The following is an 18,424-nucleotide window of genomic DNA, read 5'->3' as shown; positions in this document are numbered from 1 at the left end:
ACTAATTTAAGGTTCCTCACCCATGTGCCAGTGCTTTAACTTAACACTTACCAAATTCAACTGCAAACTTGGCGCGTGAAGATTAAATGGCTTCTCAGTTATGTCTAACAACAAGGTGTAGTTGTGCTGTTATTAAATTACTTCAGACAGGAACCCAAAAAAAAGGTGGTACTTAAATTTTTTTTCTGGGGTATCATGCTCATAATCTTGCCTTTATTAAAAATAAAGTGAGATTTTATTAAAAAATAATAAAATTCTCACTTCCCATTTCATACTTTCCCTATCTGCTTGCCACTTGAGGAGCGCCTTGGTTCTCCACATTAACATACCATACAGATGGAGCTCGCCAAGGACTTTAGAGACCTCCATTTAATTCTCTGATAAGACTCGCTGTGTGATCTTGGCAGGTCACGGTCTGTCTGTGCCGCGGTGGGGATAACAGCACTTCCCTTCCTCACTGTGATGTTTGCGGGGAGCTCAGCAACTACAATAATAAGGGCTATATAAAAAGTTTTTAATAGTGTCAAACAGATGGAATATCACATGGAGTTAGTTAGAAAATTGTCATGGTGAAGTAATGACATCAGGCTGATCGGGCCCACTACCAAGCTGCTTGGGGCAGGGACTGTCATTAATTACAGACCGAATGAGTTGGGGTTGTTTAACGTTAAAAAGAAAAAGGGAGGGGGACATGGTAAGTGCCCTACACCAAAGGTTGGTGCAGCGAGGATGGGGATGGACCACTCCACACGTTCAGGGTGGACACAGTCAGAAAAGCCCGGTTCACTGTGGGGTACACATGTCTAACGGCCAAGCTCAAGAGCAGACTCGGGGTTGGTGGCGGGGGGGACGTACAGGTGGAGTTTGTCTGTAAGAGCAGGGTTGGCTGACGGCTGGCGGGAGTATCACAGGTTAAACAGGGTGTCCTCTGCCTAACAGCAGTGTTATCCCTTGAAGTTCCTTTCAGGCTGGGACAAGCCCACGCTATGCCTCCTTGGGGCTTCCCTGTCACACTGCAACATAAACAAACACTCAGTATGCCCAATCATTTCAGTCCTCTGCTCATGAGCTAAAGACCATTTGTTTCCAGTTACTAAAATGAACAGAATGCCTATTTTTTAGGTAGATAATTCTTGGTGTAGTGTCTAAGCTGATTTGCAGTATTATTAGAAATGTATATTTCTGGTAACAAGATAACAAAGGCTGCCACCAGGAGAAAGTGAGCTTGACCTGCATGTGAAGTGAAGAATATGGGTTCACTCTGTTCTATGGCATTAACTCAGGCAAAGGATCTTCTAAGGCCAATCCAGCAGGAAAAAGTGTGTCCTCTCTGCAATGCCAGCATCCTTCCTGAGGAGAAAAGCGTTTCTGTTCCAAAGCTAACCAATTAAATTTAATTTCTTTTTTTGTAGGGGGAGATATTCTTCTCTTCTTATTTCTATGTTACTTCACATGTTTATACTTCACATTATTTATTTTCAGGTGTACACAATTTGTATTCCCAATTACTTTTGGGAAAGCAGTGTTGCTTGCCTTCCTTTAAAAGCTATGTCACCTCATTCTGAACCACTGACTCAGTTTCTTTGAAGTTCTGACTTTTCTAATTCAGGCACATTTGTTTCCTACTCAAATGATGCATCTTCTCTAAATATTTTAAGATAAATCCCTTTTTTCCCTTCATTTAACAGAATTATTCACAACTTTTAAACCTTCCATTATAGATGATTTTTAAGGGGTTATTCATGCTTGCTGTCAGCTACAGTTCTGCTGCCCCACAGGATCAGACGTTTATAGAGTTCCTAATATAAAAACAGCTTAGGATTTCTGAGCGTTCTAAGTGTGGACAGCATATAAGGCCAGGAGAACGCTATTCCTGGCAACGAAATAAACCCCAGAGGGAGAGAACCTGCCACGGTGTTTGTATTCCAGACTGACACACCTTGCCGCTCCTGCCACACATCAGTGTCTTTGTGCCCATCTAGAAACCAGGGAAGAAGAGCAATTCATAGGGCTTTTGGAAGAATAACGTTAAATGTTGGTGATACAGGTGGGACTGAGACTGTGCCAGGGTTTAGACATCAAGAGACAGCCCTATATACAGGAAAAATTTCCTACCCGATACTGCAGTTTAACTTTTCAATAATCAAATCGGTACTTTAACCCCCTCCATTCCCTTCCTGTTCTGTTTCTCCCTCTCTCACCTTAGACACCAGCTGCAGGGCAGCGTAACATTACTCTTGCCCACAGAGAAGTTCAACAGAAAGTTCAACAACTTGTAAAAATACCAAAATAGGGAACAAGGGAGTTCCTTTGCATTTTTAGCAGGTAAGGAGTCCATCTCTCTCCACTCTTCCTTGTTTTAATCCCATTTCCAGTTCTGGAAAAAGGACCAAGACAGAAAAAGTGAGGAACGACTGAAGCTACAAAAAATATCCTGGAGCAGCTGTTTTTTCTCTGTCCTTCATACTTCTTACCTTCCTTCATTTTCTTCCCGCTTGCCAAAGTAAGGGCACACTTGCAAGCACTGCTAATTATGGAGTTTCAAAGAATTTGGGAAAACTGATGCAACTTACATCCCTAACAGCTCCCAGACAGCAAGGGAATCTATTACTAAATCCCTGCTGCAGCTACGTTGCTTTTTTATTTCTTGTATGCTCCTTTGAAATCTCTTGTAAAATGATCTTGACAAGAGGTCTTGAATTGAAAACCAACAGTCTGTCAATGCACTTTCATGATGCACCTGTACAGCATCTTCAACCACCAGCAACAAGGAACGTTTATTTATTAGGAAACTTCACAGACGCTATAAAAGATTATATTGCTATCAGAGACAAAATGAGGCCTGGGGCCTTCACAGAAAACCATTATAGCCATTAGGACTGGTTTCATTTCCCACCTGCCTGAGCAGATTGTTTTGATTTTGAAGGCTGTCATGTGTTTCCAGGTTAGTGCTAAATGATCACTTTAAAATTAACCGGTGTGGGGAGGCTGAGGAACACACCGGGATACTACGTGAGAGTTTCACCTCTGCCGACTCAAAGTCTGTTCTGAACTTGGGTGATCTAATTCCTGGGGTTTATTTATTTTTTTTGTCTATCCTGACTGTAAGCAGCACAGGAGCGAGCAGGAAGAAGTGTGAGGACAGCGTTAGGTAAGCAGACAGTGAAGGTAACAGCTGAAAAGCATTATCAAAGATAGCTTGAGAAAAGTTTCTTTTATGATTAATGCCACATACAGTCCAGGCAGTCAGAAAACCTTTGTTCTGTTCTTAGCTCTGACTTGGCTTTCTCATTTAACAGGCAATCACTTGGGTTCATACTTAATTTCTGTGTGACTAGCTGGAAGCGTGTGGTGGTACTGGGCCTCACCGCTCCAGCACACTGCAAGGGGTCACTGGTGTATCTCCAGAAGTCAGACCAGACACAGGACTTATGCTACAGCTGCAGTGATCCAAGGGCAGCAGTCTTGAGGCCCCCTTCACATCTAAGGTCTAGTAAGTCCCAGACCACTCTTTGGAGGTCCATGGCCAACACGAGGACAGGACCTGGAGCAGCCCTGCCACCACCACTGCCCTGCTGAGCCTGTTCATTCACTTACAGTTGTCAAGTGTCAAACCATCCCTCGTCCACTCTCTGCCCGGGAGGTTTCTCTCACCAAGCTCCCTGTCTCTCCATGCCGTCCGTAAACACTGGGTCCACATCTGAACTGCTCTGGCTGACAATATTTTTTCCTCAGAGCTTACGGAGAAAACCAGCCATATTATACTTGGATCTGGCAACCTTTTGCTACATGTTGTGGACACACATTTCACAGCGTAGCTATTTTTTATGCTCTGTTGTTTGCTTGTATTTCATGTTTTCCTTCAGCTGGAAAATACAAACAGTATGGTTCAGCTTGGAGGTGAAGAACTGCCAGTGTGTATAAACACTTTGATAATAAAAAGGATTCGGTGGTGATTACAGCTCAATGTCTGCTGGAAAAAAACAGAGGCCCTTTAGCAAGTTTTCTAACATAGTACACATTGGTGCTTTGTTCTTCAGCAGATCCTCAGCCATCCATGGGACAGCCAAGTGCACAGAATTAAGAATTGTGTAGGGCTTTGACAGATGTTCAGTGCCAAGTTTTCTTTGTAGTTACCAGATATTTTCAGTTGCCTGAGCTGGTGGTAAACAGTTGTTCTTAACAGCTCTGAAGATCTTCCCTGTAATCACTGCCTGGCTGGAGCTCTCCATGCGGGACGCATTGATTTAAGCAGTTGAACAGGCAAATGTACGACTGAAGAGTAGCCCGGCTACTCCACTCCAATAACCTCTGGTGCCAAAATGTAAATTCTTTGAAAGTTCCGATCCCGTTTAGATTTTTATTAAATACTTGCATAAAGCCAGTAGAATAATAAAGCTTTAAATAGAATTCATTTATACCATGCCTAAATTTAATCAAACAAGTCTAATCTCACCCATCATTTGAAATCTGCATCTTAATTTACACATCGAGTTCCAGCAGAATGGGAAAATCTGCCTTAAGCTGCAATCAAAACCGCAAAGGCAGAGGAAATCCAGAATACTAATACTCTTTGTGCACAGCTTTTTTGGTCAGGCTTTGCAGGCCAGCACACACAAAGTCAGTGTCAGTGAAAGAGAACAAACATACATCTGAAATTATTTTCATGGGTTTTAAAGTAGGTCCTTTTGCAAGTTTATTCCACTAAATCACTAGAGCTAGGATTTCACTAGGTGAACCAGCTTTAATAAACAAAGTTTTCATCTCTCCCCAGCCGAAAGGGTAACCTTACTTGAAACCTTTTCAATTTCCAAAGTTGCCTTCAGCTGTTAAGTTTCCAAGAAACAGCTATTCCCGGCCTCCGTGTCTCCCTCTCATATGCCACTGAATATCCATCCTATGCTTTCAAAAGTGTCTATGACTCTGGCTGTGTTAGCTGGCAGATGTTTTTAGAGACTAGAAAGTGTTTAGTCCCTGCGGACTAAAAGTTACATGATGACTTCATCACATAAGCAAAAGCTAATAACGGGAAAGCAAGAAAGCAGACAAGTGTTATATTCCAAAAACATGATGTTTCCTGTGCTTCTGGCAATACTACTTCTGTGCCTGAAAAAAGGCAAATCACTTGAGTCTTGATGCTCAAAACATGCACAGCACTGAATCACTGCGAGATAATTTACTTGACCCTCCCTTAGCTGCCTTCCCCACCAATACTCCTTTTTCTTTGGGTGGAAGTTAGAGGGTGAAGGCAGAGGAAAGGCAGTGTTTGTTTACATTCAATATCTATGCACCAACTCCCCGCCTCACAACCCTCTCTGGAAGGGGTTGTTACTACACCCAGGAGCTCACAGCAAAACAGCAGCAGAAATCTGAGTGGCTGCCTCAGGACCACGCACCTCTGCGCCTGCAGTGAAGTATTCTTTCAAGCCTGAGTGTACAGTTCTGCCCTCTGCTTTTAGAAAACTTTGGAGACTGATACAGGGAGCAACTGGAAGTCATTAGTAGAAATGGCATCTGTACACGCAGTGCAGTAACTGTCTTATTTTTGTATCAAGACATCAGCAGCGGACATTATGGCCTCTCTCTACATCTCCATGAAGTGTCCAAATGACAGAACAAGCGAAAGAAACACAAGGGAGCAGACACACAAGAGAAAGGCCTCCCTCCAGTGACATTACGGGGAAGAAGAGTGAGAGAGTCGATACGTGGGACACCGTGACAAGACAATGTGAAGACCCTTCTCTGTTTAAGAGGGCAGAGAGAAAGGATTTGCCCTAGACAGCAGTGTGGGCTTTTTGTATTATGAATTCTATGCATGTATATATAAATTTTCTTAGAACAGTAAGGGAGGGGGACTATTTCCTAGAGCTGATTAAAGAAGCATGACTCAATTTTCAATTTCAAACGACTCGGGGGGCATTCCAATCGACTGCAGACAGGAAATGAATACCATACATGAACTGAACAAGGCAGATGCTTTTGAATCTGACACTTACGTGAAAAGAAAATATCTTCATTTCTGTCTCCCTCCACCCCATGATCACTAGTTAGTTCTGAGCTATTTTTAGGATAAATGGTTTTATTTTTCAAACTTGTTATAATCTTAGCCTGTGCCTGAAGCCACCCAGACGCCACTGACAATAAACTGTACGGAGCAGACCAAATGCATCTGTAGATGAGGCCCAGCAACCAGATGCCACAGCAAGGTAGACGAGGAAAGATAAGCAAAGCAGTTCAGGTTTGAGATGTCCTAACCTGCTCTGCTGAGGAACAGAGATGGGACCTCAGCTGATGTGCCAGGTCCCAGGGAGGGAGAGCTGCTTCTCTACAAAGAGAGATCACAAAGCCTATGCAGCAGATGCACTGCAGAGCAGGTTGGAAGAGCATTTCCCGGTAGGCTGTGAACTCCCTTCCAGCTACTTAACTGTGCTACAGAGATAAATATGTATCTTTTCTCCTCATATGGCTCTTACAAGTAAACTGCAATAATTGTCATGGGAGTATTATATATACTGCGATGTAATTGTGGCTCCTCTTATCAATGGCAGCAATGTGTACTGGGGAATTGGCATATACAGCTCTTTTCCCCCACTTATACCACATGTGTGCAAACACACCATTTCAGCTGCAAATTCTTCTTGTATTTTATTGTGGGAAGACTTCAATAGGATAAAGAAAAAAAAAAAAAGAGAGGTGGTATTAATCTGGCCCTTACTCTGATGTTGTGCAAATAATTAGTTGATTTTATTTTGATGTTAAGCCTGCCATAGCTATGTTCCTAAGAACATGAAAAAATGATCTGAGGAGAGACAGGAGAGGAAGAAAGAGGGACGGGTAGGTGAGAAAGGCAGCTCTGATTTACATTATTCAAAAAGCCGTGAATGGTAGATCAAAGAAAAGCAAGAACCAAATTCAGTGCCACTGAAGGATTTCAGCAGCTTTTTCAGAGCTATTGATCCCTCAATGGCAAACTCTTTTAAACACTAAGTGATGCCTCTAACTAGCCAGAACTCCCACCTTATACTGGCTAAGCCTCACCCAGTTTGCTTTCAGCAGCTGGCATTCTGGGGAAAGCAGAGACAGCTGAGACACTGCTGTACCTGGGCCTGATGAAGGAGACAGAGAGCAGAGAGCAGAAATAGCATGTGTGCATTTTCTGCACCAGATGGTGCTTTTTAATGGCCATCATGGTAGATGTTAAATAAAAAACCAGATTCCTTACCGAAGAGCTGTGCGCTTGGTGGCCACCGATACCGTGCTTTGTCCAGGGCCAGAACGCAGTCACCCTGGTGAGAGCCCTGGGTAGGGCTTGTTTGCTCAGTGCTGGCTTCCTGATAAATAAAATCACCTCATATTTTGTTATGGGATAAGATATCTAAGGAGCTACCGCAGCTCAGTCGGCAAACCATGACTTGTTCTTGAGTTTGGACTCACAGGTCTAATCTGAACATGCAGAAGACACAGGATCCAACCCTTAATCAGGTCCTGAACTGTTAATTGCACTACAAATTGGCCTCTTCCTCCCCCTTCCCCGGGTCAGGTGTCTTTGGAGTCTGGTAGAGAAGCTTCCAGGTGTTCTGCTTTGTCGGGACACTTGAAGATCATGCCTTAATCAAGAGCCACTGGAATTGGGGGCAGTAAAGCAACTTCACCTGGCACATCCCCAGAAGGTCCCCTAAGAGCTGCCTTGGGGCTTCTGATACAGATCCTTTTGCTAACTGCTGCTGCCCTTGCTGCACCCCTGGGACTCTCCATTGACCCTGCCTTCCACATCTGCTACGTTCCACATGTGGCTGCAACAGCGCACTGCAGATCAGTCACCTCTTCCCAGGCTTTGCTCACAGCTCAAAGCCCACCTGCTCCCACCAGCACTTAGTGCAACTTGGTACCTTACACATTTTCATGAAATGGATGACCCTTTTCCTTCTGCGTGTTTGAGAGCTGGTGCTGCTACCATTTAAATGCATATCAAAAGCTCCAGGACTCTAGCAGGCAAAAGAGCTCATTTGAAACCTTTGGCGCTATTGTTCCAAGACACAGGCATAGTGTGGCTGCCCCAGGTTCCCTTTTGATATATATTTTTTCACAAATGTTAGACATATACGTATCAACCCCTCTATTCTTCCCTAGTGAAAGGTTGGACTCTAAAGCACAAGATGAGGAATAGATACTCTATTGGGCAGCTGCAGCAAGCCTTTCATAAATAACACAACAATCAACCCCTGTAAAGGAAAATTATATTCCAGAAGCTCTATCCTGACATACATCTGTTTTCCTATTGTAGGAAGGAAGAAAAAGTTAAGATGCTGAAAGCCTAAACAAACTCTGAATTAAGAAGAAATGGTAATAGTAATGATGGATGAATTGTAAACCACCTGCAAATGTTAAGATTGCTGCACTCTTCTGCAGACCATTGAGTCTATGCTGCAAACCTCCAATAGACATGGACTGTGCTCTATAAAAATCATGATGAATGCAGACTTGTTTTTATATTATGGAGGTCCTAATCCTCCTCCTCCTCTGCCTTTGCTCTATTGTTACAACATCAAAGACCAACTGCTGGCCGAGATACAGTCAATATGAAAAGGGCGACCAGCAAATTTACTGCTTGACTTCATTCCCTTTAAATGGAATAGGCACCATGGCCCTTTTTCAAAGTCCAATCACAGACATATATCTTTTTTATTGGACATCATGTACAATAAAGTGAAGCTGTAACTCGGAAAAAAAATAGAACACCTTAAAAAAATCCCATGAGGTGAACATTCCTTTATAAAAATATCACTGTGGTTACGTGTTTTTGAAAAACTCTGGGCACTCTGCAGCACAGAAGGCATGGACTGGCTAGATTATAGTTTAGCTAAGATGCATACCCATGCCTAATATCTAGTTGGTTTTAAAAAAAACAACAAAAAACCCTAATAAAAAGTGATATATTTAAGACAGAATCCCAGTGTCATTCAAATAAACTGAAATGGCAGCATTCAAGTCACAAAAATCATTAACTGCTTTGTTGTAGTCTGCTCTGTGCAGTGAACCTTTACAGACTTATTCAGCCCAGAGAATCTTAAAATCTGCGGCACAAACTGCCAGTACATACACTGCCTCTTACCCAGCCCCGGCCTGATCACTGAGGGGACTTCAACAGACACTTCCAGATGAGAGCTGTATCTACAGACATTAAAAACAGGGTGAGTTTTATTCCTGTTGTTTATTGTGTTGCTAAATAGATGCTGAATAACTTCTCGCCATGAAATTAGTGTATAAGCAACTCCCAGGATGCAGAGGTGAGTGTATTGGGGTGGACGGAGTCCACGCTACTTACCTATGGGTTTTATTTCTTAATAAATTGTATGTCGATACAGTGACAACTTTTTGTTTTAAACTAGTTTTTGTTTCTTTGGGTAACTTGTGCAAACAGGCATTACTCTGATTACTGACTTTATATCTAGATCAAGTTCATATTGATTTTAAAATCCTGCAGTGATATATGTGGCAGATAAAACCAAGGAAATTTACATTTTGTTCCACCTACAGTACTCTTAGGCAGCTGGTTCCAGTGGAGTAATTTTGGTTTCCCCATGGCAAAATCTGCTGCTACTGGGTTACTCCTAAGGTCAGAAAGATACCAAAGCTCTGTGACTAATTTCTGAAGCACTAGCTTCAAAAAATAGCTGTCTTATCACCGGGCCCCCTTTGCTGCTCTTTCCCTTACATTGCAGTGTCCTCAGTCACCTCTTCCCATCGCAGCCCACAGCACAGACCTGGCGCAAGGACCTCACCTCCTACTCAGCTTTCCTGGGCACGTACAAGAATAGGTGTGTCAGTGACAGCGTTCAGTTGTTCAAAACCTGAACACCCAACTCAACCGGAATGCAAAGGCAAGATGTCTGAAGGAGGCTTTCTGGAAGTTAAAGCTGGCCCATGGACAACACCGACTTAGTAGCTGTTCCTTAGAAAGGGAGGAATCTGCTCTCTGTAGAGCAGTACTACAAACAGTGGCAGAAAAAAGATGGGGCACACTATTTGGGTGGGTTTTAGAGATACTTACACATAAGGGTACTGACTTACACATAAGGGTACTGTCACAAGTACTGATCTCAATGGCTGTGCAAGCAAAGAAGAAATTTCAGTGTTTCCAAGGAAGAAAAACTACTCCAGAACAAAGTAGTCCAGGGTTTTTCAGTGTGTATGAAACTAACAGTGAAACGTAATGTATGGAAATGAATTTGTGCAACCTGAAGAAAGCCACACGCCAAAGCACGGCTTATCTTCACAGATGGAGGTCCCGATTATGTATGTCATGTGTGTATCGGTTCTGTAAAAAAACTGAGCTGTGGAAGATTCAAATCCAATAGGGACTTTGGCTGGATCTGCAGCCAGCACAAGCCATGGACTCATCTTGCTTTGTGAAAGTCAGTGGAGCAAGGTCGATTAAAGACACTCAGAGGACATCTGAACTTCTGTCTTTCAACATGGACTCACTCCACCAAGAGCGGCCAGAGAAAGATTTAATCTCTGATTTTCCTTCCTCATCTTTATGAGCACCTCTGTGAGATTAAAAGCACCCCAATAGCCATTACTCTACAAGAACTTAGAGGTGAACAGCTCCAGGCCTGCTTCCGTGCTGCTCCTGCTGACTGCTAGGAGGGAGGAATAAAAAACATACGACCCACTGCTATGAGTTCTCCAAGCACTGGAAAATAAGGGCATCCTTTTTATCCTTTATAAAGGAACTGCTTACCAGTACCGCCCACACAGCTCCTCTGCCCCAGCATTACCGTGCCACACAACTGACCGCTGTGGCAAGCCATCACTTACTGCAATAATAAGTTACATTTTACTTTGTTTTCTTTCTTTTTCCAGTATTTCAAATCGAAAGTACATGGAAAGACCAACACTGGAAACATCCTGCTCTTACTGATGTATCAATGAGATCACTACTCTCTTTCTTGGAAATGTTATTCTACCCTACGCTTTGGACTACGAATTTAGCCTGGCATTTTCTGTCTTCAAAACTTGTAAAATCAGTATCCTGGAGGCACAATGGTATTAAAGTGCAACAGTAATCACTGCATCATTTAATGCTTCCTTTTGCAACTTACTAAAGCAGTTTGTATTTTTCTGCTCTAAGTTATCACTTCATTATTCATTTGTGACAGTGCTTACAGCCTCCATTCAGGCCTGGAGACCTATTAGACATTGTACACAAGCAACACCACAGCAACGGAATCTCAACCTCAAAGAGCTTGGGTTGAGATTTAAAAAATAAAAGAAATTTTTTTTTAAAAATGCATCTGTGACCTAGCTCTGCTACCACTGAAAAATAATGCTTTAAAAAAAATATATCATCTTTTATGGAGACCACCATTCAGTCAATTCAAAGAGCTTTTAAGTAGTGCAGTCTTAAAGCAGACAGCAAGATAAGAATCGTAACAAAAAGGCCAAACAAGCCTCAACAGCACTGTGAACAGAGCAAATGAGGCACAACTGGGCACTGTCACACTTGTTTGCGAGGACGACCCGCAAAACACACAGAAGAGTGGAAAGCAACAATTAAACCTGCCAAGCTGCTAGATCTTGTCTGTTGCTGTACTTTCCGGATACAAGCACAAAGAAAAACTACATTGCTTTAATGTTTTAGTTTATGTTTGTGTAAGGAAACAGCTAAATTGTCTGCATATATATTTCAAGTGTGAGTGCATTTCAAGATTTTTAAATGATGACTCAGAAGAATGTAAGCATAAAAAAGTACGGCAAAATAATTTCCTATCATTACTTGCATTCTGTGCATTTTTACAGAGTGAAGGAAAAAAAAAAAAAGATTGTTAAGTGTGATTATTTACATATTTGTGCATCTTAAAAAATGAAGCGATGTTCCAACCAGTCTTTCCTCCCCACTGGAATATGTATGATGTGTGGATTGTGTGTAACAATGACTGGGTTTTCACAAGCTGTGTCTATCTCTGTCACGTATTCTCTTAGAAAGCTTTTCAAACCCAACCAGTACATTTATATACTAGGTCAGCAGGCAGAGAGAATGTGGTCTGAATCCTTTTCAATACCACCTTTATGATACTACTGCCTTCTGCACTTCACTGTCTGTAAAGTTTTCAGGTGCTGTGATACAACACAGCCAGCATTTTCACCTCATCAGTTATTCTTTTCATTGTTCCTTGTTTTCTTTGTAGATGCCTCCCACCATTGTGGAACAATAAGGCATTGATTATTAATATACAGATGTAGTAGATATGTTAGAGGCAAAAGGACAACTGGTGACTTCAAAACATGGTCCCCAATTTACATTTAATCTAACCTGGATTGGTTGAACAGACACCTCCCTGGCAAAAGAATTCCATAGCACAGCAAGGTGTCAAGAAGCTTGGTAAGCTGAAGCTTAAAGTCCTAGGGGCAGGTCATAACATGCAGGTTGAAATCACAAGGGACTACACAATGACCAGCTCCACACAGTAAAATGATGAAAAAATTGTTGGGGTCATAAAGACAAAGGGCAGAGCAAGGAAGTGTGACTGAACCCATGGGCTGAAGCTGGAGGACCGACAGATTTTGGTGTCAATCAGGGAGGGGTCAGTAGCCGTGTGGTTGTACTACTCTTATACTGCTGTTCTGGCTGTGATGGACTAGCTCTGCTCTTCCTGCATAGAACAAACTTCTCCTTACACAATCAATGAAGACTCAAAAATAAAAAAGCTGCTCCAGAACTAGCACTGATTGTCCAAGTTAGATGAACTACAGGAAAAGTACCAACCCAGCACCTTCTGGAATCTCTTACGTACCCACGCCTTGTCTCTCCACTCTCACCACGGATGATGGCTGCAGCTCTAGATCTTCTCAGGAACCAGACTCAAACCCACCACCCCTTTCACTGCCATGTGCCAGCCAACTGCATGTTAGCAGGCTCCCCACGGGGCTCCAGAGCCCAGGTAACGATGGACTGGGAGAAGAGAAAGGCAAAAGCCAGAGTGTCTCTGGGGCCTCTGCCCTGCAGTAGTTCCAGTGACTTGTGTCTGGCTCCAGGCCCGTGGGAACAGACATAAAGCCACCACTATGGCCCAGAATGAATGTAGGATTACATGCAAACTGTTTTTCTTTTCATATAAATAACCCAGTACTGCAAAGAGATGGAAAATGATGCTAAATCTTGCTCAAAACAGAAATAAAGAACTTCAGTAGACTTGTGTATGAGGCACTAGGAAAAAACTGCTCCAAGCCATAGTAGCAGGGACAAAATTGAGAGGTATCGTGATTCAATGCCAGGTATTTATCACTGATGATCCAAGTTGAGCCGAAGTTCAGCAAAATATGCCTCATCCAAACATCCCGGTCAAACCTAATGCCGGAAGTGACATTGTTACCTGCCTGACATTACTCCTTGCAGCCCTAACTAAATACAGAATTCCTGGATCCCTGTTCAAAATTACTGCGGTAGTCTGAGATACTAAAAAGCTTGCCACTGCCATGGTGTGCTAGCTCTTTTCCACCAGGGATACTTCAAGTTTGCTAGGAAATTAGTTGCAATGACAGGTATGAAGGGAAGCTTAATTACTACTTTCTGGAGTTTTCCTGGAGCCAGGTCTGGAAGGTGGAAGAATCTCTCCTGGGAGCCACGGACAACAGCAAGTGCTCCACCCAGAGCTGTGGTCTGAGTCCTTCACCCTCGTTTCCTGTTCTCTCCTTTCTCCCCCACACAGGGCAGCAGCACACGTAAGGCTAATCGCTCTTCCTTCCCCCCAGATCCTGGAACAAGCCACAGCCCACTGGCGAAACCACTAAAGAACACACATAATTCTCTCCCTTGGGAGCAGAGAGAATGAGCTGCACATGGGGTAAGTCATTCCTAAGTCTTAGCGTGTAACTGGAAGAACACATGCTAATGGTAAGGGCGAGCTTTAGCTAAGAACCTGTACAGCAAAGCCTGCTGAGAAGAGGCAGGTTTTACCAGCGCTGCAAAAAGCACAAAACTGAGCATCCTCTCTGATGAGTAACAACCTCACCAAAAGAGATCTTGGTTTGCAGAGGACCAGCCCCCACCTCCTTCACAGGCCACCTGCTCCGGCAGTTATTTGTGTGATGTACTAACTGCTCCTAAAGCAGAGAAAGATTTACTGCTTGTATTAAATACCTGATGTACATCCCTTACAGGCTAAGGACACTCTGGAAAACATGAATGCAAAACACTGAATCGGCAGTTTTTCAAAAATGATTTAGACAATCAGTTCCTATTAAAACTAACCAAATGTAAAGCTCCAGAGCTCAAATAAGCTTTAAAAAACTCAGTTTAAAACTCTCCCAAAGTAAACAGCTTGAGTCCTACTTAACCAGAAAGCTGAAATACACCACTGGAAACATCTGACTGGAGATTGTTTGCCCGAATCCAGTACAAGGAGCAGCAGGAACACACAAATCTTAAAAAGACCGAAATACACCCCAGCAAAGGCAAGAGGCAGCACAGCGTTTCTGAACTTCTCGCCGCGTTGAGCTGTGGATCTTAGGAGAAAATGAGGAGCTCAGCCCTGCAAAGGGCTCCTCACACGGCCTGGAGAGCAACTTGTGCAACTGCTTACAAGCAGCAGAAAGTGTTTCTTCTGGTCAGACTCGGAGAAGGTTTCTGAGGCGCTCTAATTGCTTCCACGCTCATTGAGCGGGGGGCAAGGACGGGAGCAAGGAGATTAAAAGTAAAAAGCTGTTTACAGCATTGTGCTTCTTTTCAAATTACATTCTCTTCTATGGCTCCAGCTTTACACACAACCACCAAGTTTCACGCTAATGTAATGCTGCTGCTGGAGAATGTGACTTCATGTGCTGGGGCATATATTGTTGGTGGCTCTGTTACTGCCTTTTACAAAGTCATTTTTCTTGGTGCGGGAACACTGTTTTTCTTGGTGCACAAGGCCTGCTGTGGAAAAATTAGAAGTGATGGGAATAAACTTCTCGATGAAATATTTTCTCTCAGAATGAAAGCACAGATTTTAGAGCATCGTAAAGTATTACGAACGGCTTTTCTAGCCTTCCCTTCACTTTAGAACTACATAAAAAGACAAAAACATACCCAACCAGCATTTTTCCATCTCTTAATACAGCTTCACTTGCTCTTATTCAGAAGCAAAATTTATATTTATTTATTTCATAAGCATACTCCACAATAGTTTCTGGATGCTAGTTAGCTGATGAGAGTTCTCACTGGTAAAAACAAAATCTCCCACGGCCCCCCAGTTCTCCGTTTTTCCTTTGGTACAGATCGAAAGAGGGAATAAAATCTAACTGAGAAACAAAAGGCTGATTCCCTCTCATAACTCAAAACTGCAAGATGTTTTACAACTCCAATCTGGATTTCCCATTCAGCATTAGTTTACGCTACCACAAACCAGTTGCAGCGGCAGCATGAAGCTGCTGCGACGCAGAGGTGCAGTGCCTGTTCCTGCAGCAGTGACCCGAGGAAGCCTCTGCCTGTGTCTCACCCGTCCCGACGAGGACCATCGGAGCACCGCAGCGTTTTCTCCTCACTGCTGCTCCCTAACAGCCAGTCACAGCGGCACAACACAATCCCAGGCATCTGGGAACTCCAGAGACAAGCACACTATGGGGAAGGCCACCAAAAATAAAAATAAGAGGAAGAAATAACTTGTTTAATCTTAGGATGGAAGTTTTTGCTGGATTTCTTCCGTCTAATCTAAGTCTAATTAATTGCAGAGGATAACATAACCAAAAGACCAAAGGAGATCAAACCCTATCCTCCCAAATCCTTCCTTCATTTGAAGGACCATGGGATGGAAGAAAGAGAAGCTCTTCTTCCCTTAACGAATCAGACTCCAAACGCATACAAGTCTATATTTTAGACTATTAAATCTCCAATGATATTTTAAGATTACTAAGGATTCTTCCTGAATCTGTTTTAGGTAAAAAGGATGTGCTAAGTTTTGGGGGTTTGGGTTGTTGTTTTTTTTTTCTGGAACTAAGACTAACACATAAGATTTTCTTTCAGATCAGATTTTCTTTCAGACAGGACCAAGTCCTGGCCACTTTATTTGTGCAAACTGACTGCCTGATCCTAAATACCATACCCTGCATTTGATAATAGCCAGTTTGTTTTCATACAAATTTGCCTTGTCAAAATACATCTATAAGCAGTTACTGCAAAGATTACTCTTTCCAGGGTTTGCCACAATGTGCACAATAGACTTCGTCAAATTAAATTTCATCAAATAAAACACTGACCTAATCACTTCTCACAATCTTTTGCCTCCATAGATCTATCAAGATAAAAAAGACCCCGATGGGTCTTTTTTTTCTCCAGTATAAGCAATAGACACCTGAAAGATTTCTATTTCCTTATACCAACAAATCTGGGTTTGTGCAGTTTTGCCTTCCGTGTTGATTCTTTATTTGGGAATGCGATGCACGGGGATTTTGCATTTGACTTCACGGTAACAGCCCAAGAAACCCCCAAATCTGAAGATCCCAGCGCAGACTTGCCAGTGAGATCCACACTGTGATGCTCTGAATTGAAGCATCTGCCTGTCAGAGTACAATCTGCTAAAGCAGGTTACAGTATTTTCCAGCTAGCAATAGGATCCATGGAAGCTATAAAACCAAAAAAAAGTGATAGACTTCCATCTGTTTAACTGATTAATCAATATACTTTCCTTCATAATGTCTTGTACAGACACGCTCTCTCAAATCCATAACTGCAGAATCAATTCAGTTGGGAAGTATATAAAAATTTCAATTCTACAAATGGCAAAACATGATCAAAATATGAACTGCTAAAGCTATCACGATGCTTAAAGGCGCAGAGTTTTATTAAGTTATCTGTAAAAAAACCACCGGACAGAAAAAAATGTTGAAGTCAACAATCAACAGATTTTCATAAGACGGCCAACTACAATGATAATACTCTAGGATAATTATCTGAGGATGACTTTCCTCTTGTTTCAGCCTAACCTTACGATACTGCTCTAAATAGAGCTCCTCGGGGAAATGGCATCACCCCGAGTTCCCACTTGCCCAGATGTTTCCCTCATTATGTTACAAGCCTGTCAAGAAAAGGCAAATTCAGGGTTATTCTAATGATAGCAAACACCTCATAAAAAACCTCTCCAAATTTACTTTTCCAAGGAACATCATTTTAAAAAGGCATTTCAAGTGCCCATGAGGAAAGAAAGCATCATTTATAAAACATTTTAACCAGAAATCTTAAAGATATTAAAAAAAACACATCCTGGAATGTCAAGCCGGTGATAAAACTGCAGCTCAAAGAGACAGCGCTGTGGGGCCTTACCCAACGCCCGTGGCCGAGCACACCCAAGTAGGACTCCCACCAAGTTCAGCAGGAGGTTTTCTGAGTTAAGAGGATGTGATTCCAGTTTGTGACTGGGATGCTGAGTCTGCAGATCTGGGTTCCCTCTTGTGGCTAGTAGTTTCACTTTGTGGACCACCACATGGGGATCCCATGCAAACAGAGTCATCATTACAGCCTGCACGCTCCTTATTTTTCCCCATGCTTTATAGAAACGCGCGCTGCTGGTACCATGATTCTTTCTGAGATGACAAAGGAGTTTGTGTAAATTTATGGTGATAATAATTACACATTTTCTGTCATTGCATGATTTTGCGGTTGATGTTTCTTTAACACTTGAATACAGGGTAAAAAGAAGTTGGTCAGGGCACATGTAAATGACTAGAAATTTACAAGCTTTGCCTGGGGATTTTGATGATTTTCCAGCCATTTTCAATGAATGGCAACATGTGATATGGAATAAAAAAGAACCACCTGCAAACATAAGGAAACAGAAAAAACTGTTCTTTACCTCTGTCAGACATAATTCACCAGTGGTTCCATGGGATCAGAAGACTGGAGCAGACTAGCTGGGTCACAAGCACCTGTCACCCTATTTCTCGGCTATTTCAGGATGGAATATCTCTACCTGTGTCTCTTGACACATTCCAAAGAAAGCCACGCGTTTTGTTCCCAGATTTCCCAACGCCATACACCTGTTTGGTCCCCTCTCACCCTGAGGAGCACGGGATGCCCCGGGTGGGAGGTGCGGCCCGGCCTTGCCTTCATCTCTCCCGCCCGTCCCCGGGTGAGATTGTCACTGTCCCCTGCGACCCCTCCACCGTGTGACGCGCCCGGGAGCCGCCCCGACGCCGCGGGGAGCGGCTGTGCCTTGTCCCACCTCTGTCCCCCGGGGGGGTGAAACCGAGGGGGGGACGCAGAAGACGCCCCGGCCGCCAGGGAAGGGAAGCCCCCGAGGAACGGGCGAGCCCCGGGCGGCAGCTCCCGCGGGGGCCGCGGGCTCGGTCCCGCCGGAGCGAGGGGGCGGCCGAGGCAGGTGCGCGGTGCCGGCACCGTCCTCCCCGGCCCGGGGCCCTGCCGCCCGCGACGTCCCCGTCGCCGCAGCCC

At 43.4% G+C, this 18,424-nt stretch overlaps 1 protein-coding gene across 1 annotated transcript in view; it reads right to left on the bottom strand.

Moving 5' to 3' along the window:
* ISM1 (isthmin 1, angiogenesis inhibitor) overlaps nt 1–18,424 on the bottom strand; it is a 45,343-nt gene that overhangs the window by 21,111 nt on the left and 5,808 nt on the right. The window contains exon 3 of the mRNA XM_014966325.1: nt 330–499. Coding sequence (XP_014821811.1) covers nt 330–499 — 170 coding nt within the window. The remainder of the gene's footprint in view (nt 1–329; nt 500–18,424) is intronic.

Source organism: Calidris pugnax, unplaced genomic scaffold (assembly GCF_001431845.1).
Source record: "Calidris pugnax isolate Ruff unplaced genomic scaffold, ASM143184v1 scaffold31, whole genome shotgun sequence".
Taxonomy (NCBI): domain Eukaryota; kingdom Metazoa; phylum Chordata; class Aves; order Charadriiformes; family Scolopacidae; genus Calidris; species Calidris pugnax.
This window is presented reverse-complemented; position numbering and strand designations above follow the sequence as displayed.